The 22,603-nt window shown below is 39.3% G+C and overlaps 1 protein-coding gene across 5 annotated transcripts in view; it reads left to right on the plus strand.

The window, feature by feature from the left end:
- LOC112566074 (vacuolar protein sorting-associated protein 13D-like) overlaps positions 1-22,603 on the plus strand; it is a 63,491-nt gene that overhangs the window by 17,504 nt on the left and 23,384 nt on the right. For all 5 annotated transcript variants that reach the window (XM_025242016.1, XM_025242014.1, XM_025242015.1 and 2 more), the window contains exons 28-55: positions 185-324; positions 511-652; positions 1,944-2,683; positions 2,954-4,200; positions 4,630-4,777; positions 5,164-5,353; positions 5,972-6,230; positions 6,556-6,736; positions 7,607-8,314; positions 8,873-9,112; positions 9,419-9,644; positions 10,043-10,270; positions 10,643-10,770; positions 11,065-11,163; positions 11,345-11,593; positions 12,234-12,465; positions 13,383-13,651; positions 14,663-14,744; positions 15,297-15,414; positions 16,296-16,357; positions 16,974-17,070; positions 17,742-17,876; positions 18,112-18,247; positions 18,563-18,685; positions 18,933-19,071; positions 20,337-20,541; positions 21,382-21,577; positions 21,919-22,098. In XM_025242016.1, the coding sequence (XP_025097801.1) occupies positions 185-324; positions 511-652; positions 1,944-2,683; positions 2,954-4,200; positions 4,630-4,777; positions 5,164-5,353; positions 5,972-6,230; positions 6,556-6,736; positions 7,607-8,314; positions 8,873-9,112; positions 9,419-9,644; positions 10,043-10,270; positions 10,643-10,770; positions 11,065-11,163; positions 11,345-11,593; positions 12,234-12,465; positions 13,383-13,651; positions 14,663-14,744; positions 15,297-15,414; positions 16,296-16,357; positions 16,974-17,070; positions 17,742-17,876; positions 18,112-18,247; positions 18,563-18,685; positions 18,933-19,071; positions 20,337-20,541; positions 21,382-21,577; positions 21,919-22,098 (6,899 nt within the window). The remainder of the gene's footprint in view (positions 1-184; positions 325-510; positions 653-1,943; positions 2,684-2,953; positions 4,201-4,629; positions 4,778-5,163; positions 5,354-5,971; positions 6,231-6,555; positions 6,737-7,606; positions 8,315-8,872; positions 9,113-9,418; positions 9,645-10,042; positions 10,271-10,642; positions 10,771-11,064; positions 11,164-11,344; positions 11,594-12,233; positions 12,466-13,382; positions 13,652-14,662; positions 14,745-15,296; positions 15,415-16,295; positions 16,358-16,973; positions 17,071-17,741; positions 17,877-18,111; positions 18,248-18,562; positions 18,686-18,932; positions 19,072-20,336; positions 20,542-21,381; positions 21,578-21,918; positions 22,099-22,603) is intronic.

Genomic DNA, 22,603 nt, shown 5'->3' on the forward strand with positions numbered 1-22,603 from the left:
CATATGTCTATTCTGAGTACCTCCATAGGAGAATATAAACTTTTCTTATCTTAATGGATGAATGCATATAGGAGATTATGGCATTATCAATAGTAGTTTCTTACTTTTTAATTCAAAATCACTTTTGCATTTACATCATGTCAGACTATTAGTTCTTGCTACACTCTATCTTTGCATCTTACAGCTAATCAAGAGACCTTGGTGGAAATTCTAGGATTCCTCAAACGAACTTTTCCCAGCCACGAAGCTGTTAAATCCAGAGGAACTTATGGTGGAAGTAGTCACTCTGCCAGTCAAACAATGACCATGGGGAAATCAGAAAAGGCAAGTAAAGTACCATCAGGTGAAATGAAATACAGTCAGCAGTCAGGGCATTTATGACCTGCAGCTTGAACATGATTGTCAGTCCACAGACATATGAAAGACAGAAAAATAGAAAAAAAACTGAAAGTAGTTCTATAACTTTCCAGCTGTTGAAAAGGGAGATTTCTGATGATGCTTATGTTACAGGAGAGCAGCAGCCTGTTCATTAATGCAAACTTCAAGCGACTTAACGTACTCTTGCTACGAATACTTGAAGAAGATGGAGAAAAGGTTGCCAGAAAGGTAGCTACAGCAACCATGTCCTGTGCCAAAGTTCAATGCACACTGGGTGAGAAGTTTGTTTTGTTTTTGTAGGGTTTTCCCCCTTCAGTTTCACCTGATGATGTAACAACCGTAAGACTTTGCTACCATTTAGTTGGTCAGCTGTAGTTCCTTCCCTTGCTAGAAACTCAACTGAGCAAGGTGGCTAGTACCCTCCCGTTGTGTACTCACCCATCTGACCTTCAACTCATTCTGCTGGAAACGTCTTTTTGAATACAATGATTGGTGCTGACAGAAGGGACCATGCAGCTACTCAGTTCAGCCTTTGTTGGTCATTACAATCTTTGCTGGTAACACAAAGGGCAGCATACCTTGATGGTTTTGAATTGTTAGGACAGTCCTGAATGGGTCACATGACTCTCCTTTGGTGGTCCTATTAAAGACAGAAGGCTTCTTTTATTTTGGTTTGCAACCTTTCTTCTCTTACCCAGGAGTCTGCCTGTGACAGAAATGGGCAGCCTTATGGTCAGGACATTAGCTTGTCAGGATTTACCTTAGCCTGAGCCCTTTGCCCATTTTCTGTTATCCTGACATCAGGTCACTGGGTAAAGTTAAAGAAAAAAAAATAACATACTACTTACCTGATGACATGACTTGGATTCCCTCCCTTCTCTTCGCTGCCTCAGTTTTCAGAAACATAGAACTGGCCATCAGCTGATAGACGGGGGCCATTTAAGGGTATATACTAAGTCTCAAGGGGAAGTAACTGGCCAGGTAGGTTACACCTCACTTGAGTTTATAGTGAGGGATGGAACTGTGGCAGGCATTTTGATTGACAATAGACTAACTTCTATGGACATGTGATTGGGTGAGTATCAAAGAAAGAAAATTTAATTGTTCTTCTTACACTGAAGAAGGCACAAGGAGACATGCTGAAAACTGCAGTACTATTTTTTTTATTTTTATTCTTAAGTGCAAAGGCTTAGTTTTTCATCTACTGCTACATGGGATTGGGAAGCTTTTTAAATTTACTTGCCATCACTCATCTGTATAGCTAGAAACATGATTCTTCTGCACTGTCTTTGTCACATCTTGTGAAGAACAGCAGAAATATAAAATATCGACATGTTTTTTTGTTTATTCCTTGTTACTCCTTGAGGAGCATATGGCCGCAAGAGATATTGGCATAGTGGTCTTGTATTCTCTTTATATCAGCTTATCTTGTTGTCAATTCAATTGTGATATAGTTATTTTAAATTAAAATTTCAAGCTTGAGAATTGAGGTAGAGGCAGATCTTTATTACTTTGTTGGTTAGTTTGCTTGTTTTGAGTTGTAATTATTCCTTCATTACTTGCAGATGCTACCTGGCAGGTGGAAGGGAGCCTAGGTGGCCTGCATCTTTTGGATGTGGTGCCTGAAGGCACACGGTATCAGAAGGTGATCAGCATTGGTCAGACACAGTTACCTGCCCTTAACACCACCATGTTGCCACTTACTCCCTTGTCTACATCTGCCTCTTTCTGTCCCCATGCAGACATGTTTAGAACAGCTCTTGATGAGCGGGCGTTTTCTGATGTGTTTCCCATCAAACCAAGTGGAAGAGTTGCATGTCAATTTAGTATCACAAAACACTCCAACAGCAGTGGTGCAGGGTTCAGTACTGGCAATCCTGAGTCTTTAAACGAACTAGAAGTTGTGGAGGCATCCTTTGACATGGCCTCTCTGTGGTACGTCCACTGCCCAAAGTTTCTGGATGAACTTCTAGACTGTGTGTCAGAATTTAAAGAGTATATGTCATCAGTGGCCACATCCATCAAAACTGCTGCCACAGAAGTTGCCATGGGCATGGTGGGTGGCAGAGCAGACAAAGACGTTGTGGAGGGTCACTCCACCACCTCACTCAAGCGGGAACATTCATTTGGAGACATCACCACCACAGTGCTTCTTGATGAGGATGTCATTATTGACAAGAGCCACGCAGGAGGAGATGGAGTGGCACAAATCACAGAGGATGGTGTGGTCAAGAACAGCATCATGCTTACTGCCCGCATGGAGACTCCTGTTTTGATCATTCCACGCACACCAAACAGTCCACAGGTAGTTGGCATGTAGGGAGAGAGTGTATATGTGCATGCATATATGCTTGTTTACGTGAATGGATGTGTGTTTAAGTCTGTAACTATGTAGGTATGCTTAATTTGTGATAGGAAGAGGTAGTTGTGGAGGAAAGTTTTGATGCAAATATGTGTTTATACATGCAGGTATGTATGTACTTTTCATTTGTGCAAGGAAAAGAACTAGAAAGAGTCGTAAGGCTATTTTGTAAATCAAGTGTAACAGATCTTGATGTGAACTGTTTAACCCCAGGTTCTTCTTGCTCACCTTGGAGAGATTGTTGTGGACAACACAGGCAGTCGGGACCACATGAATCTAAATGAGAACCGTGAAGATTTGAAGTTGTCCCAGTTTATGTCATTACATGCTGCTGACATGTGTGCCAGGGACAAGATATACATCTCTCTCACCAACATGAATCTCTTCTCAGTTGATTTTGACAAAAATAAGAAGCTTGGTCGCAGCCTATCATCGTCATCATTTTCTGGTCTTACGCACGAGCTAGGTGTGCCCATCTTGTATGATACTGCTGTGGACCTGACAATTCACAAGCGAAGTCTGGATGCATTTTTTATCAACAGTGGTTTGGATAACCTTGATGGACCAGGCCTGAAGCCATTTACAATAGGCCGTCCATCATCTTTCTCTACATTCTGGCCTGAAAGAGACGAATATAGAGAAGTGTCTTCAGTTCTTGACATTTCCATTAATATCTCTTCTCCCATCAAACTAGGGCTGTCTAAAGAGGTATATGAGCAGATACTGCAGACGATGGACAATCTCACTTATGATGCAGAGGTGTTAACAGATGTGAACAGAGTAAGCAAGGATGTATCTGAGGTAAGTAGCACAGTTACTGTTCAAGGGGAGCCCATTTCATTGGCTAGTAATGGAACCAAAGGCAGCAGGGATGGGTCAAGCTCTGGAGAGACCCTTCACCAAGATGGAACTCTTTTAGAGGTAACAAGACAGCACGAGAAAAAGGCCAGCAGTATGGCATCTTCAATACCAGGACTTGTGCATGTTGAAGGAGAGCCATCTGTATCCAGTTTCCTGGCTAAGCGCATTCAGTTCCAGGTGCCTCTTTTTGAAGTTGAACTGCGTGGGGACTTTGGTGAAGGTGAACAGGGCCTTGTTAACCTGCAGCTCTATGACTTTGCTGTGGACTTTGAGAAGAATGACAGAGCCACCACTCATCTTAAAGTCCGACTGAAATCACTGCAAATGGATGACCTGCTAGAGCCACCCGAGTCCTTTCATCGCCAGATCATGATCTCCCGCAGTCCGCAGCTGGAGCAGAGGCACGAGAGGCACTATGAGCACAAAACCTTCATGTCCACCTCTTGTCCTGACAGCACCATCATAGTACCTGTGCCCCAGATGCCACGCTCCCTGCCATCCAGCTTCCATGATCTTCATGCTGGATCTGCACATGCAAAGACAACACCTGGTTTGTCCAGTGGCAGACAGAAAGAGACATTGAGGCGCCCCACTTCCAGGTAAGCTCAATGCTTCTAATACTTTTTTCTGTAAAATTGGAAGTTAATGTGATAACAAAAAATTGCAAGAAATGCTGAATCGAAACAAAATAATGTGCTCTTCTTGTTTTTGTTTTTTTTTTTTTTTTTTTTTTTTAGTACAACCTGTTTGCAAAAGTTATTAAACATAAACTGCATCTTTGCTATGCCTTCATTAAGCCACCAACACTCTCACCATTATAAAATCCTGCCTTATATTTCAAAATATTTATTAGAAGTTACTCACCTTAAAAATTGAAAGGCCTTTCTTCAAGTGTAATATACAAAGGCAGTTGGATTGGGTAGGAAATCAGTTGTCTAAGGAGTGACCTGATAGTGAAATACAATGCTCAGTATAATTAAAGCATGCACAAATTTCTTTTGATGTAAAGTGTCACTTCTCCCTATTAGTCGTAGTGACTACCCCTACACTCCTCCACCCACCCCCCACCTGCAAGAGATGCTGCATGAGCCAGAACTACATGTTGAGGATCTCGTCCACATTGATGTTATCCTGGTTGACAAGAAGCAACCAGAATTCATCAGCAAGTACAACAAAGTAAGATGCATTAGTTTTGCCATATTTATTAGCCTTATAAGACCTCTTACTACTAATATTTCTGAGCTGTATTGCTGTCATTTGCTCTGTCAGGGAGGTTTTGTAGACCAGTTGTCAGTGCACTCATTTGTAAAGCAAAAGGTTTCTTTGAGGCTGCTTGGGCGTTTGGCATGAAAACTCCCTTTACCCACCCAGCAGCTGTCTAGCAGAAATGGGTACCTAATTTATTATGGGAGGTGAAAGCAGAGGAGAGATGAACTCTACCCTTCCCTTCCATTCTCTAGACCCAGTGAACCACTCACATGTGTGTGATATAAAAGAGCTGAAGATACTGCTCATTGTTGCAGAACTTTTGTGGAATAAGCCCTTGTTTGGTTCCCTTGCAGACAAATCGTTTTATAAATGTCAAGTTCAGTTGCCTGGACACCAGCATCAACCTTCAAACATGGGTAGTCTTGCTAGACTTTCTTGGCATGGGTGCTCGAGTGCATGATCCAACCCAGGCTTCAAGCGCCGATAATCAGCCCACCAGTGCTGCCCAGGAAGAGGCCAAAAGTGCAACTGTCATAGCAAGTGGTATGAAAGGAATTGAGATTTGATAAGAACCTCAAAACCTACCTCTTAAATAAATATCATAATCAAGTGAATTCTTCTTCCCGGTCTTCAGTTCCTCATCTTCATTTTTGCACTTTATTCATGTTTGCCATGGGTTATCTATTTGCTGATGCTTGTGTTTCTGTATTGCATGGTTAACTCAGTAACTGATTATTGGTATGTAGTCTTTTGTGCACGGTGAGTTGAGTTCACCTTCATGCAGGAACTTGCACTCTCTAAATGATTATAAATTATTATATCACACAGAAAAGGTTATTAGCTTTAATAAAACTAGAACCCAAGAGACTTATTTATATTTCTGTTGAGACGTCACCAGTTTATGTCTTTTGTCATCCCTCTTGTTTCCATAGCAAGTTGTGTTTGCTTCTTTTCACTTGTTCATGTTAATTTTTTTGATTTGTTATTAAGTTTTATTCTAATAATAATTCAAAATCTGTCAAAAATCACATGGTGATGATAGTGATAGTAATGACAATAACAATGACAGTCATAGAATTACAGTGGATGGTGGTTACACTAGGTGGTTTTGTTTCTACCACTGTGAACCGTTTGTATTTTTATTTTTGTTCTTTACATCAGGTGATTTACAAGAGGTGATCAACTCGGAAATAAAATTCCATGTTGAGAGCTTCACCCTTATCCTTAACAAGCCTGAATATGAGTTGGCCCGAGCAACAGCTGCTAACCTAAGTACACAGATCTCTCTGCGGGAGGGCAACATGTCCTTGAGTGGGCAGCTGGGTAGTCTGTCCCTGCTGGACCAGTCTCCCCATGGCTCCCGCTACACACAGCGCTTTGTGTCTGTGGGCAAGCAGGTCATGCAGTTCAAGATCTTCAAGTGAGTTTCTTTTAAGCAGATCATTTGCTTTATTCTTCTGTCCCATTCCCTTTAGGGGTTTTCTTGGTCATTATTCAGTTTTAAATTTTGTGTCCAGTCACTTTTAGTCTTTCTGTTATCTCATTTCCTATTTTTCTTTGTCTGTATAATTTTTCTCTATTCATTGTTTTCTCTTTTTTTCTGCTTCTTTGCAGATAAATATTTCTTTTTCTTGAAAAAGGTCTTTCATTTTTGTGTAAATTTGCACGATAGTTACAAGATAGTATGCAACTGTTATTAAAAAGAAACTTTAACACATTTTAATCTGTATGGCTGTCTGTTTTAGGTATGGACTTCCAGATTTTACCCAAGTCCGTGACTTTGACATATCGGTGGAACTGAAGATGTCATCAATTCGCTATGTGCACACAAATCGATTTCAGTCTGAACTGGTGGCCTTCTGCCAGCACTTTCTGCAACTTCAGGACGTGCTGGGGCGTATGCGAGCAGCTTCTGCAGGACAAAGGGTACATTTTAGTCACCATGTGTGTGTGTGTAGGGGAAGGGCAGTGGTTCTCAAAGTATTTCAAACCTCGACCACTCTACTAAAGTAAAAAATATGATAGACCAATAAGGCCTAAAATCACTTTGTACCACGAATTTCAAATTTAATTTGCTGCATTTGTTTCATTACAATTTAAAACTAAATGTATTTTTGTGGCAGTAGTATAGTAATAAGTTTAAATAAAATTACATACTTCACAAAATACACATAAAAATTAAAAAGAAGGAAGTGCACTGTGTTACTAAGGGTAACAGATGAATGGGTTAAATGACGCAATGCTAATGCTGTGACATAAAGACTTAGTTGGTAAGCAAGTGTTTTATGCGAACAAACAGTTGGGCATTGATAAAATTAAAACTTGTGTGAAATCAATACTGGACTAAGGTGACCAGAATTTTTTGGGCCAATCCTGGTACGAGGGGGAAGGGGGGAGAAGAGCAGCATAAACAATGTATGTCTTGAGAAGAATTCCCCTGGTCATGAAAATGCAGTTTCATGATGACGTATGTTCATACACGAACAAGCAAAACCTAACACAAGATCATGCAAGGACTGGAAATGCGAACAACTTTGTAAATCATAAATACAGTCAGCATCAGTTCAAAATTTTTGTATGGACATTAAACTTACAAAACTTACTGATAATTTGAATGATAAGGTGATTCTGCATAAGTTAATATCTCCAGTTTTGATTTTAGTTTTGAGTTTCTTCTAGTTGAAAACAATAATGTTTCAAAAAAGATTTCAAGCATGAGAAAAAAAGCAAGGTGTAGAAATGTCTATGTACAGTCCAAAGGGTGAACAGTGATCAGCTGAAATCTGATGGTTGCAGATTAATGAAACAGCCACCAGAGGAGCCCGCATCAAACTGGATATTCAAGCCGACTCGCCCATCCTCTTGATTCCTCAGAGTTCTCAGGCGGACGAAGTGCTGGTGACAGACCTAGGAAGACTGCGAATCACAAACAGCTTTATCTTGGATGGAAATGTGGGCACCTTGCGACATGATGAGCTGGAGATGGCCAAGGACCAAGCCAGTGCAGTTCGGTCAAAGGCACAGAGACCTGGCACTGGTACTAAGCAAGTACACAGCATGACAGAGAGCTTGTTCGAGCAATACTACCCACCCATAAAAGGTGACCCCATGACAGCCAGCGTTTATGGCAACCTAGAGGAAGACACAAGGCATGATGGACTAGAAATAGCTTGCAGTCTGATAAACACAGACACAGACTTCACTGGCGAAATAAACACAGGTTCAAGTGTTGACCCCAATGGCAAGATTGCTAGAACTATGCACTCTTTCACCAATGGGCACTCTCCTTTTCAAAGCAAACTTGGCCAGACTGAGAATAAAGATGCTACAGAGTCTGAAAGTCCCAGTGATGGGAGTAACTCTCCCTATAAGTGCCTGCTGGATGTCATGAAGGTGACTCTAACAGACATGGATCTCTTTACAGCCCGTCGGGTAGCCAAAAATGACTGCCATAACAGAGGTGCTTCTGATATGGAGTTTACATCATGCATTATACAGATTGAGGTGAGCAGATGTTCCTCATCAGGCATTTCCTTAGGATGCATAAATTGTTTCTGCACTGATGTTCTTGCAGAATTTAATAGGAATGTGTAATGAAGGTCACAGTTTACAAGCTGTATTACTGTGCTATATGCATTTTGTGAATCCATAAAACTAAAGCAGTTTTAAAGATTGTAAGAAGTGTGTTATTGTAATATTTTTTCTTACTGCCTTTTCCTGCTTAAGATTATTTAATGTCATTATTTTTTAGTTGATTTCATATTTAATGGATTTTATTTTTAATTGTTGAAGAATGCATTCTATTGTTTGGAAAACTGGATATACTATTACATTGAACTACTAACTGGAAAACTGGCTATGCCATCACCCAGAACAAAAGATTTAACTAGTTCATTATGGTTAACTCATTTAAACCATATTTTTGATGCTTGCATTGACAAACATAGCAATTTATTTAGTAAAGTCAAATGCTAAGAGTCATATGATGACAAAGATGTGAGCAGAAAGAGTGTGTTTTAAAAGTTGTTGACAAAAACATCAGTGTACCCAAACCTTTCACAGCCAGGAAGGCTACTTCACAAAAAGATCCAGCTGAACCTGCATGTGGAAAGAAATCTGGAGGGAGATTTGAGCCACACAGCCCCAGACTGGCGAGCAGCAGGCCAGTTATCATCGGTGTACTGTCACTTGGACCTTGACCAGTACTCTCTGGTTCGTGGCATCCTTGCCCATAACCTGGGGGAGAAAGTGGAGGAGTTCCAAAGGCCTGTCATGTCACATCTACAAGATCCCAGCATACAGGTAACATATGAGGAATCATCATCATTTCCTTATGTATAATTGTATAATATGTAGAGATTTCTGTGTAGGGTGGTGTGTGTGTGGATTGATGCATGTTGCTGTTCTTGTTCTGTTGTTATTCTGTTGTTCTGTGAGCACACTTGTTTGGATGCATGTGGAAGAAAGGAGGGTAGTAACAGAGAAAGGTTTTACAAGCAGAACTTCACTATTCATTTAAGCAACATTACCATGCAGTTCTAAAATTGAAGTCAGATTTCTATGGGCTAATTATAAGAAGCCTGCTGTTGGTGCTTGTCCATCTTGTAGACAGTTCTTAGTGGTAAGGTGTGGCGCTCAATCAGCCTGGTGATGCAGCTGCACAACGTGACAGTGGAGCTGCTGACATCACATGCCACCACTGGGCAGCTGCCACGCTCCCTGGCTCGCCTGGACTTCATCCGCTCTCGCTTGTCATATGAAAGCTTCTCTGACCAGTCTAAAGACATAGATCTTGTGTCACATGAAATTGTGGTTTCAGACACACGTTTCAAAGGTACATTCATCTTTTCATTTACTGGCTTAAAATTTCAACTTAGCCTTTGGGATGAAGGACACATCATCCTTTAAGTCCTTTTTACTTCTGTAGAGCTTTCTGTTAGAGAACTTGACATTGGTATAAGTTGTTCATTAAGTACACTTTCTCCAGAGATTGTGTACTTGTGTCTTCTGCCATTTAAGCATGTCATCTTCTGATACTTTTTGTAGTGCACGTCTTTTTCATACCTCGAACATTTGATTTTCTGTTTGCTTTAAAATCTTGCTGTTTTTATGTGGGAGGTATTTTGTCTTTGTAAGTAATACCACTGTAAGTATAAACATGATTGACCTTTAGCAAGATGCAAGTGTTTTTGGTCCTCATTTTTATTTACCATTTCTTTCCTGACTGGGCAGAAGAGCCAGTCAACTCCAGGCCCAATGTGTTCACAAGCATCTTGCAGCCGCCAGTCGGTTCTGACACTGGGTCTAGAGGCCTGCAGGTTGAAATGCACTTCCGGTCTGCTCCTGATAGCACAAAATTCACTGTTCTGTTAAACAACATGAGGGTAATGTGTATCTTTGATTGGCTTATGTCCGTACAAGAGTTCCTCATGACAGAACCAGTAAATCCTTTTGTTGAAGGTGAGTGGTGGTTGTGGCTGTGTTTTAAAAATAAATCTTTATCGTGACCCAGAACCATTTTACAACGTTATTTTTTAACCTCAACAATAATAATAAGGGTCTCTTGTATAGCACCTTATCTCTACCCTAAGGGTAAGCTCAAGGCACTTCACAAAAATAAATATATAAATTTTTACAGCACAGTCTGCAGAAAACTCCTTGATATCCAGATTTTCAGCCCTGTGAACAGTCTCCTGATATGACATTGCACATTATTCCCTTAGAGCAGTTGCCATATGTCTTGATACAGTCTAATCACATTTGCCATAAAATCATATGTATTTCATATGTTATTAACATGAGGAAAAGAAATAAGCAATGATATTTCTGTAGAGGATGTGCCTCAGCCTGAACGGGCTCCTCAACAGCCATCAGCCATAATGAATAAAGCCAGTCGTACACAGAGTCCTTTGGCTGTGTCTCGTGGCATCGTTACTAAACGTGGACCACTGGTGGAAGAGGTTAGTCCAGAATGTTCCACCTGCTTATTAGTGTAGAAAAGACCTTGAGAATGGTGAAGTGGGGTCACAGAATGTTGATTATACTTTTTAACCATTTTGTGAGCAGAATTCCACCTTGATTTTTGAAAACTGCCTTCTTAAAATTCTTTATTCACCACATCTTTTAATAAAATAGTGTAAATTCCCTTAGATAATTATGATTTGATGTTTATTTGGCATACAGTTTTACAAGGAAACTGTAATGTTTTTCTAAATATAGAGGTTAATCTATGGTGTTTTGGTTTTTTTTTGAAGATGAAGGTGCCATTTGAGCTGATGCTGAAAGTGGACAACACACAGTTTGTAGTGGTGGAGAACTGTACAACGCTTGACACTAATGCTGTCATTCTGAAGGTAGGTAATTGTCACAAATGTTATGACATCAGTTGTGACAGCCAGTGGGATTACACTGAAAACAACTAAGAAAAATGATGAACTTAAGTTTCCCACACTTTCAAAAGAGAAGTTATGCATTTTAAAAACATTCTAAGAAAAAGAAATCGTTCACCTATGGACAGTTTTTCATTCTAACCAGAGCACAGCAGTCCTGTTGTACAAGCCCCAGTCTCAGGACAAGGTGCTGAGCTGCAGCTTGAAACCACTAGAGGTCTTCTCATGCTGCCTGATGGCCGAGGAAGACACAGCCCTGTCTATCATTGACCCCATGAAAATCAGCATTGATCTGAATGCCAACCCCATTCCTGAGCCCTGCTTTACTAAGTCAGCAGCAGGCATGGGGCTACTGGCAGTGCCAGAGACACAAATGAGGCAGCTCCTGCTTGAGGTAAGTTTGTTGGGGAATGGGCACTCTCACAGGCGTGAACTACTACCCATTTGCATCCTTCAAAAAGTAAGAACATTGTACCCAAACCCAGAGTATCCTGTGTCAGACACCAGCGGGAATGAACTAAAAATATTGAATATCCCTGCTTTAAAAATAAGGAACAAAGGATAAAGGGCAACAAGACCGATAAAATTAAAGTAAAATATTCAGTTTTTTGTTTGTCATTTGCACTGTTCATGCTTCTCTCTTCCTTTTTTGTTTTTTTCTCTCTGTTTATTATCATTATAATACTATGGAGAACACAGACAGTCCTAAATCTGACAGCAAGCCATTTCTCCTCAGCTTTTTCTTCACCCAGTTATGTTCACAACTTTAGTGCAAGTACTGGTTGGGCAAGAAAGATGCCTTGGGCATTGCTTGTGAACACCCTGTGTAACTGTCAGGCAAGATGCAAGCACTGTGTCTTCCTACCTTTCTTCACTGGGGTTGAGCGTGTTCTTTTCTACCGGACAGTAAAAGTTCGACCTTTAATAGGGAAATTTTACTGTATTTAATTATTTCAATCAGTTTCTCCTTTCAATGTGGGTCAGTTGTGTTCTGTAATATTGTATCCTTTGAACTCCTTTCTTTCCAACCTCAGATCAGTTTCAACACCATGAACATCCGTGTGTCCTACCATGATATGATGATGTTTCTGGCCATCATAAACTCTCTGCCTGCGCAGGCCTTAAGGGCCAAGAGCCAAACCTCAGCTTCTAATCATCTGCCATCTTCCACGATACCATCTTCAAAAGCCATAGCTGTCCTGGATGAAGCAACTCCTGTTGCTACTGCTTTTGCCACTTCAGAAAAAGGTGGATCAAGCATGAAAGGTGATTTGAGACCTGAGATGTTTTCTAATGTTGTTTGCATTGATTGCTTTTGCCGTCTGTTGTTTAGACGGGGTAAACACCAGTAGCATTTTAACTCTTAGTGGAAATTTGATGTCTGCAATTGTCATTATGTAGGTTTTTGCAAATAAGAAAATTGTCATATCAAGTTAACTATGCAAATATGAGCCACATATTAGTGACAAATTTAATATCTTTCCATTAAGAGAAAAACTTTAAAATATAGGTAGAATATAACATGAAATCTCTTCACAGTGCTGTCATAAATTGATTTTTTTACCATCATTCTGTCCAGAATGGGATTTTTGTCGTATACATTTATTTGCATTTTTAAAACAATTGAAATACTTCACCATAATAATGACTTCTGTCTCTAGGATCAGTTAACACAGAATTTTGAAAAATCGTAAAAAAGTCTTTCCCAGTAGTGCAAGAATTTTTTTTTTTGTCATATTGAAAACTGTTTCAAGGATAGTATTGCTGACTTCTGTGTTCACAATCATTACAATTTTCAGGCAGTAGAAAAAAATACTGGTGGGAGAAAATGTTTGTGAATGCACAGGTAAGGCAGAAAGACAGCTAGTCTGCATCCCTGTGCATGCCACATCTTCCACATAAAACTTCTGTACCATCTGTGCCAGATGTTCTTCAAGATTTATTAGTTAGCTGCTGTTTTCACATGCGTGTAAGTGCATGCATGTATACAGATTAAGTCAATGATGTAGTAAGGAGCAAGCTTCTTTCCATGAATGATAGTATTATTAGCATGGCTCTTTTTTGTGCTAGTTTGTGTCGTTTCCCTTGGTTGCACGAGAAATTTGGCTTTGTTGTTGTTTTTTGAAATTGCATAGATAGCATCCCATTTAGTCCATCATGTCTTATGTTAACCTCCTCCTCAGAAACGGATGTGGAACGTCTTGTAGAGATGGGCTTCAGCATGGAGGACAGCAAGCTTGCATTGAGAAATTGTAAGCAGGATTTGAACCTTGCTGCTCTTTGGCTCAGTACGCAAGGCACACATTTAGGTGCCACCTCCCCAGAGAACTGGGTGGGTGGGAATGTTCTCACCACAAAGGGGCTGGCTGGGTCCAGTAACCAGAAAATGTCTGAAACCCACCCTGCTTCACAGCCCAAAAGTGATGGTGGTTTTTTGGTCACTGCCATTAAGGTGAGCACAAAATGACAAAACATTGGTGGGTGGGTGAGAGGAACAAAGGTTGAAACTGGCATGTGGATTTTTTTTTTAATGCAACAGCATTTTGTTGCATCCCCTAAACCACTTTGGACCCTGTTTGTAATTTTGACACCTTTATTGTGTTTTGAATATTTTTCAGTTATGCAATCATAACTTTCTAGCAATCCACAAAAAAATAGTACTTCACCTTTACCTGCTACTGGCTTTAACATATTGTTTGTTTCATTTTTTTTTCTTTTGCCATGTCATACTACATTAACAATTGTTTTGGAGGATTGGGCTTAATTTCGTTGCTTTTTTTCCCATTTACTGTCCTAAATCTGCATTATTCGGTGTGAAATTTTATTTAGTAAAAGTGAACAACTATTCACAAATATTGTCTATGCTGTGAATAGTTAGTAAATTTAATTTTATAAAGTTTTGTAATTCTGATATGTTTAAAAGATTAATGTCCATAATTTTTCAATTTTGATTTTATTCGAACATAATCTATGTAAGTCACAGTGGTTCAAGTCATTCTTCCCAAGTGATTGCATCTATGTAAGGCTGAGTGCCCTGATTTATAAAATTTTTTATCTTAGTCCATTCCTTCCTTCTAAGGCAAAAGTTACAGATTAAAGAGCAAGACAATGCTACAATTATAGATTGTTAGAAAAATCACCTGAAGGGTATAAGCAGGGAAGAAATGGTCATTTATTCTTTACCACAAAAGCTATGAGTTAAGCATAATTATTATAATTAACTTTGTTTTGGATGATGTATTTGAATAATGTATATCAGAATATTTGGGTCTGTATGGAAAGGTATGTGTGTGTACAGTTAAAATTAAACATACACTGAAAGTATTAAAAGTATATGTATGAGTTTTTTTTTAGATATACATATTAGTTCCCTGTTCCCTTGTCAATAGTATGTCTTTGTGCTCGCTAACAAACATAAATTTTAAAGACTTCCGAATGTATGAAACTGTGTTTTCTTTTACAGCTTAAAGCAGACAGCATATGTTTATGTCTAATTGATGACTGTGGAGATGCTGATGTGCCGCTGGCTGAAATCTCCTGCAATGGTAAGTAGCAAGTATTTTCTTATCCTGCAGATTCAGAAACTTTAGACCTTTTCTGGTGCTAGTAGTTTAGACTTACTAGACAGCAGAATGTAATACTTGAAGTAACATCAATTTTCCCTAAGAAAAGAAAAGCTGCTGTTCCTGAGACAGTTCTAGGGACAGCATGAGTTAGCCAGCTTTTGGTGAATTATTTTAGTTTTTCACGACCAGCATTAATCTCTACGGCGTTAAACCCAAGTGTTACTTGGGCTTGATATTGTATATAGAATTGGAGTTGCCCTTACGTAAAACCAAATGCAGTGTTGAGCTGAGAACTGTTCATCTTTACAAAAAATTCCAAGCCTTGGTAATATAGGGTTAGTGACAAGGAGATAAGGGTGCTGTTAAACCCAGCTTCATTTAAGCTTCCAGTTTAAGAAGGCATTGATGTCCAGCATGAGTAACTGATGATTGTCACTGTGTTAAGTAGACCATAGACTGTTGACCAGATTGACAGTGGCAGTGTACTTTGTACTTGAACTTGAATCAGTCTTGTTGTTTGCTTGTCTGAAGGTATCATCATAGATCAGTCCATTGAACCAAGCATTGAGGGCAAAGCAAGTTTGCAGCTTGTTGGAGAATACTACAATCGCAGTTTTTCAGGCTGGGAACCCTTCCTTGAGCCATGGAAGTAATTGTTTTTCTCCTTGAATCCATCCTGTAACTTGCAGTACATTCTGTCCCAGAAACTTGTATTACAACTGAGGGGGCATAACAAATTAAAACTAATAAATCTGAAGCTATGCTCTGTACAAAGAAAATAACGTTTCATCCCCAACCAACCTAAATCTGTTTTTTACCTGAAGTTCTAGTGCTGAGGTTTTATGATGGTGGTACCATGACTGTTGCACAGTTTGTTTATTGGTGTTTTATGCCATGCCAGCAACTATAAAACAGGGTTAGGTTAGGTTAGGACTGTTGCACAGCATGATTTACACATCTGTATATTTACAAGATCAGTCTGTCTTTTTGTGTGTGTGTCTGACCTTGACTAGTGTAATTCTTCTTTCTGGTTGACATACCTAATAAGGTTCAGAAGGTTCAAACCTGAGCTGAACATCATGATTTCAGAGCACAAAACATATCAGGAAACACCGTTGCTGTGTGTTGTGTTTTGGCTACCCATTTCAACAGATGCTGATATAATCTGTGTCCTTATTACACAACTTCTTAGCTGTCTGTGCTGCATATTTTTCTGAACTTCCCACTTACAGCATGAATGACAGAAGCTCCTGCTCTTTTGCTATCATATTCTCTCCAATTCTGTCACCAAGAGTAAAAGAAAACAATTACTGGGTAATAATTCATGTGCCTTAGCACTATTTTACAAGTCATGGATATTTTTCTGCATGCATGTTTCTTTACTGAGAAGTAATTTAAGCTTGCTAGTCTTCTTAGTTTAAACAGATGCTTGATTATACAAATGATGTATAATATGTTGGAAAATATGTACACATATTTATGTGGTTCTTGAATGTAAGGGCTTATTTGTCTGTTTTTGTCACATTTCAGGTGCAATGCTGAGTGGAAGCAATACCATGATGCTGAGAAAAAACTGGCTGTGCAGGTTTTAGGTATGTGAAGACTTGCCAGGCTTGCTAAAGGATTTACTGAAAAAGAGAAAATATGAAAATGCAATAATACAAGCTCTTTATTTAACAGGACCATGGCCACTTTGGAAAATTAAAACAAGAGCATCATGATGAAGCTTAAAATTCAGAACCAATTTGATTTAAATCTGTAGGATACTAGCAGATTGGAGAGGAGAATTTTGTGTAGGTATGCATGTGAATTTGGGTGTAGGGAGTGGGGATGATAATAATAATAAACGCATTTGTATAGTGCCTTTCTCCAGCAACAGCAGGACTCAAGTGCTTGACTGTAATAAGAGTGCTGTTGTATAGCATGCTTCACAATCAAAAAAACAAGGTTTTGTTTGTGTGCACACTTGTAGTATTACATTACCATTATCAGCTAATACTTCTAGCATATAACACCACTGTTGGCAGCTAATACACACTTGTAGCATGTAGCACTATTATTATCACCTTATACATGCTTGTAGCATATTACACTGCCATTATCAGCTGACATCTACCAACTAATTCTGTGATTTTTCATTGATGTGCTACGATAATGTGTTCAGATCGCTAACCATACCATCAACTTCTTGCTGTCTATGCTCTTTAGCGGCCGATGTTCTGAACCTTAACATCACCCGCACTCTGTTGGAGTTGTATGGTCAGACCAAAGGCACCTGGACCCATGATTATCTAACGCAGTACAGGTGAGCTTCTTCAGACGGTTATTGTGGGACTGACCTGCAGCCAGCAGAGCCAGTGTTGTCAAAGGTTGATGGGATAGATTTTTTTAATGGAATTATTTTGTCTGCCTTGATGTGTTGACCCACCATTATCCGGGCTCTTTTAGAGCAGGTCATTTATTGCAGAAAATTACCTTTTTATGGTAAAATTCCTTTCTTCAAGTATTTACCAGATATGGTTGTGTTGAGTTATCACGACTAGCTACCTCAATTCCAGCTGTCAACTCCCAGATGGACCTTACCAATGAACACAAAGAACACAAAGTAACCAACTCAGCTTCCTCTCCCCATCTTGGCCTTGCCCTTCATATAGTTGTGTCATCTGGTACAGTACAAAGAAGAAATAGAGATGTGCATGCATGGAGTGCCTGATTGCCTAGCATACAAAATGTCAATGCAGCTCACTGATCAGGACACAAAATGTTGCAAGAACTCAGTAACTTGACCATCCACATCAATAGCATTGTTTAAATCAGTACCATTTTATTACCAGACAGGCACCATCCCTAAATTACATAGTCTGATGAATATGATAAATGCTCCAACAGGGCAGTGCCACCCTTTTCTTTTCTTTTCTTTTCTTTTCTTTTTTTGTCTCTGACTCATTGTCCCTTTTTTTTATTTTTCCATGATAGAGAGGACCAGAAGAAACAGAAACGTTTAGGGGGCACTGATATTCTTCATCGACGTTCACGCTTCATCCCCTACAAGATACGTAATGACACAGGGTCTCCTCTCTGGTTTATGACTGCAACATCTACACCATCAAGGTACTGTCACTGCTTTTGCAGTTCTGTTGACTGATCCTATTGGGGTTTTTTGGTTTTGGTGGTGGTGGTGGTGGTGGTTTTTTTGGGAGGGGGGTGCAACTGGCTGTCTATCACATGATATTTTCAATTTTCATTTACAGTCTTTGCATTGCGTTTCCCATTACATGTAGATTTCTTTCTAGTTTTGTTATGATTCCATGTCTCACATCTGGTTTTTTTCTTTTTCTTATAACAGTTTGCCCAAAGAGACTCAGCAAAGCAGTGTCCTGTCTAATGATTCCTGCTACATCAAGGGGTCAGGCTGGGAACGTGTGGCACCAGGAGAGGCCAAGCCTTTCCATTTTCACCGAAGAGAAAAGCTTAGGCACAAGGTTTGGAATACAAGGCTTCATTCCTAAGTTAGATTGTAAGAATGCTGCATTCAGTAAGCACATATATAGACGAATTCAATAGGTTCAATCATTTGTTGAAAGACACTTTAGCTCTGAGGGAATGTTCTGACTTATAACATTCTGGTTTGCCTGTCTCAGCGTCTCATATGGAAAAAAGTTGATAAATGAGTCTGTGGTGATATTACTTGAGGAGGATATGGTTCAGTCCTAAATGCTTGAACTGCCTTTGTCTTTATTCTTTTTTAGCTGGCAAATTATTGTTGTAAATGTGTCAAGCACAGTAAAATGTTACAGAAAACACATGACATGCACATCAACCAGTTAGTGGTGATGGTGGATGGATGGCAGAAGCTGTCACCTGTGTCTGTGGACAAGATGGGTATCTACTTCCGACATGCAGAGCCAAACAAGACCAATGTGAGTGGTTTATATCTCTCATCTCTCTGTTTTCAAGTCACGTCATTAATGACATTTAGTTAGTCTCAATTGTTTGGATCAAGATTGAACTTGTCTAATGCATGCGACTCACTTGTGATATCTTGGTAAAAGTGCATACAGCGAGCATGTGAATCAATAGGAAATGGTGTTTTTGTAATGTTATTGGTCATATTGAGACTCCATATTGAATGTTAGTTTGTTCAGGAACTTGTTTTCATGTCACCAGACACTGCCTGCCAGGATTGTGCTGGATGTTCAGCAGGAGGGAAGTGCTCGTAAGCTGATTGTTGTTCGCTCGGCCCTGATGCTTGTTAACAAGCTTGACAGCGCTGTTGAGCTCAAGCTGGAGAACTCCATTGAAAAGGGTGAGTTGTCTCAGACTTAAAATACAGAAGACCCTTTTGTTGATGTTAAGTCATGATCAGGCATTAAGGCAATTTAAAATTTTTGAAATTACAAATTTTCTATGTAAACAAGCATGCTGACATAAAATTCACACACACACATATATTTCTCATAAATTGGGGACACATGAGCCAAACACAAACACGGGAAAAGTCCCTGTCTTTGACATTTCCATTTCCAAAAGTCAACTTGAAAGATTTCCAGATTTTTAAAAAATATTTTTTACATGAACAGCACCTTGGTTTGAACACATTACCTGCTTTCCAACTATCAAATTCCACCAAGAAAATGCACTAACCCAAATCCACCTAACCTTCACTTGTCTGTGTTACTAGTTTTTGTATCTAATACACACAACTTTTCACACCCTACCCCTGATTCCTTGACCCACACCCACCCCCTGTAGACTAGGGAACATCTACATCACTGTGGGATGCAATGCTTTCATTATAATAATCAGTAAACTAAACATCCATAGGTTATTTTTAACTGTAGGTGGAATTTTGTTATGATGGCAGAATATGTTGCTAATTTATAAATTTCAGATTCTAATTTTAATTTTATTTTTTGATTGAAAAAGTGGTGCAATCTAGTCGGACAAATCGTATCTTTCATTGTTCTTTCCCTTCATAGGACAATGTGCATTGCTCATTTATATCTTCATGTTGTGCTGTTTATCGTTGTTGTACTGATGTTTATGTGTGCAAGTATGCAAGATATGAAGAGACAGGTGACAGTTTTTCCTGCTTTTTAAGTGCATAGAATTTCATTCACAAAAGGCAAAATGTGCAATATAAATCCTTTAATGTTATGCATTGTACACTTGCGCAAAAGACATCGTCATCCTTTTATCAGAGATGATGTTATGGAATCAGCCATGTGGTTAGAGCCCATACCCAATGTGTGCACCTTAGCCAGTTCAGTTCTAGTGTGGCACATCCCAGCTGACCCAGGGTGGGAATTAACTAACTGATTTCCAAAGGGATTGCTAGCAATGGGAAGGAGATCAACACTTCCCTCATGAAACATCTTATTCCCTAACAACCGAAAGACTGGGAGAGTACCTTAAACTTTTTTTTTTTTAACCATTTGTTTAAAGATTTGATTAAAATTTGCAATCCTCTTGGCATCCAAACAAAAATACAAATAAATTTCACAGTATCATGCTATGAATACAATAAAGTAAACATAGCTGCTGTAATCCACCTTTTATTATTGTTAACAGGTAGGCACCAGATCATCAACCTACCTATCGACCAGCCCACCCCTATACCCCTTACCTGTGTGCACAGGCGCTTGTTTGCACGTCCTGCAGACTGGCAGGTGCACTTCTGTGATGAGCCTATTCAGTGGCAGCATGTCACCAAACCAGGAGAACACAGTGATGGACTTCGTTCCTGTGCTTCATTGGGTGGCCCCGATTGTTATCGGTGAGTTTTCTGCTTCCTGAAAGACCAGCCAGAGAATACAACTCCCCCCTTCCCCTGGATCTGGCGAAGGTCCATTGAACGCTCGTGTTGCTGCTAGAGGTTGTTCTTCTCATGATGAATTCTTGCTTACTATTTATAATCACTAACAGCTACTAATAACATCTCAAATAATGCATCTTGCATTAATTTTTACAAAAACAAATTTCACTGTGGTGCACTTATATGACCTAGACCATTTTTGTCATCATTTTGCACTTGGAAAGACAATTTTTGTATAACCCAAAAATAACGCAGCTGAGGCCAGCAAAACACTATTCACCTTTAAACAGCAATACCTTAGGGAAATGTAATTAGAACCTAATAAAATTGTGGTAGACTAACTTTGTAATGTAGAACATTGGCATTTAGCAGACCATGTTCATAATTAAATTAAGGATAGTTGAATTTCTGTGATTCCTTTGTTTTTCTTTTCAATGTCATGAAGTTTTATTCATTTTTCTTTAGTTTGGTATGCATTAAACAATATATAGTGCACAAACTGTTCATTAGTTTGGAGAGGTAGTCATGATATAGATGACATTTATATGGTGAAATAGGTCTGTGAAAAATTTTGGGTCATATCTAAGAGGAAGTTGTAATATGAAAGGTCTTAAGAAGGAGGTTTTACAATATTTGTTTGCCCTCTTCTACGCCTATGTACTCAAAGATTTTTATAAGAGAATGAGGTCTGTGGGAAATGTTTGTGCTTGTGATAATAGCTATTTTGTCATGTTGTTATCAGTTAAAAAAGTAGACAGTTAATCATTTAGTTATCTTGATTGTATTAGACCTCTCTTGCAGATTCTGCGTCTCTGTCCTGAGAGAAAACTACCCAGAAGATCCTGTCAGCAGCACCACCAGTATGCCGGGTCATAGAGTGACACTGCTGTCTCCTGTTACCATCATCAATTTGCTGCCTCTAGAACTGCACTTTTATTTACGAGGGACCGAGGTGTCTGGCAATCTCAAGCCAGGGCGAGAAGCAGCACTGCATGGAGTGAGCACACTTCTACCACCTTTGTAAAAAAGGGGTGTGTTTGTGGATGTGTTGAGTATGTGTGTGTGCGTGTGAGAAAGAGATAGACCTCTGTATAACTATACAGTACATCTACTAGTGTAGGCAAGTGAATTTTGCCTCAGGTGCTTTTAGGTTTAGCTGCTTGGTATCAAAGACTGAAATCCTTATTTTACTTTGCGTGCTTTATATTTTATTCTAGGAATCATTTCTAATACACACTGTATCTAGCTTTGTATCTAGTTACTTGTTGTGTTTTATTGGGGAGTTGGGAGTAATGCAGTAACTGTGACGCCTATACTTTTTTTAATATTGGTGAGCAGGTCGACTTGGCCAGCAGTCTTGAGCTTGGGATTCACCTGGAGAATTTTCCCACCTGCCGAGAGCTCGTCATTCCTCCTAATACTGTGCGGTACAAAGTTAAGATACGCCTCTTTGACCTAAAAAACCGTCTGTTGGAACTGATTGTTCGTATCCTCAAACATCAAGGTGGTGCACTACGGGTAAATTTCATGTCAAATATTGACAACCTTAAGTAGGGAATGGCTTTGTCTGTAGATTGGAAGTTAAGTCTTAGTGACAGCCTCTTCCTTACAAGTTAATCACAACGCAGTTAAGAAGTTCAATTTTAGGCCAGAGCAAAAGACATTTGATTTATTTTTTTAAAATCTACCCTCCTTACAGCTTGATATTTTGTGCATTTTAAAAGAACAAAACTTTTGTAGATTCACTGTTTAAAAAGTTGTGAAGTACTCACATTTATCAATGGTTTGTCAGAGCTGTATCATGTATGGATGAAATAAACACGTGTATTATTAGTAGAGTTTAAGGGTTATATAAAGTCTTTCCCTTGTTAAACACCATGAGCTTCCAAAACAAGGATAGGTTTATGTGTCCTAAATACAAATACAGTCAAATCTCCCTACTATGCCACCTACCAGGACCGAGCAAAAGTGGCATAGTAGTGAGAGTGGCATAGTAGCGAGGGTTCGTAAAAAAGGCTTTATT

This window comes from Pomacea canaliculata, linkage group LG6 (genome assembly GCF_003073045.1).
Source record: "Pomacea canaliculata isolate SZHN2017 linkage group LG6, ASM307304v1, whole genome shotgun sequence".
Classification (NCBI taxonomy): Eukaryota; Metazoa; Mollusca; class Gastropoda; order Architaenioglossa; family Ampullariidae; genus Pomacea; species Pomacea canaliculata.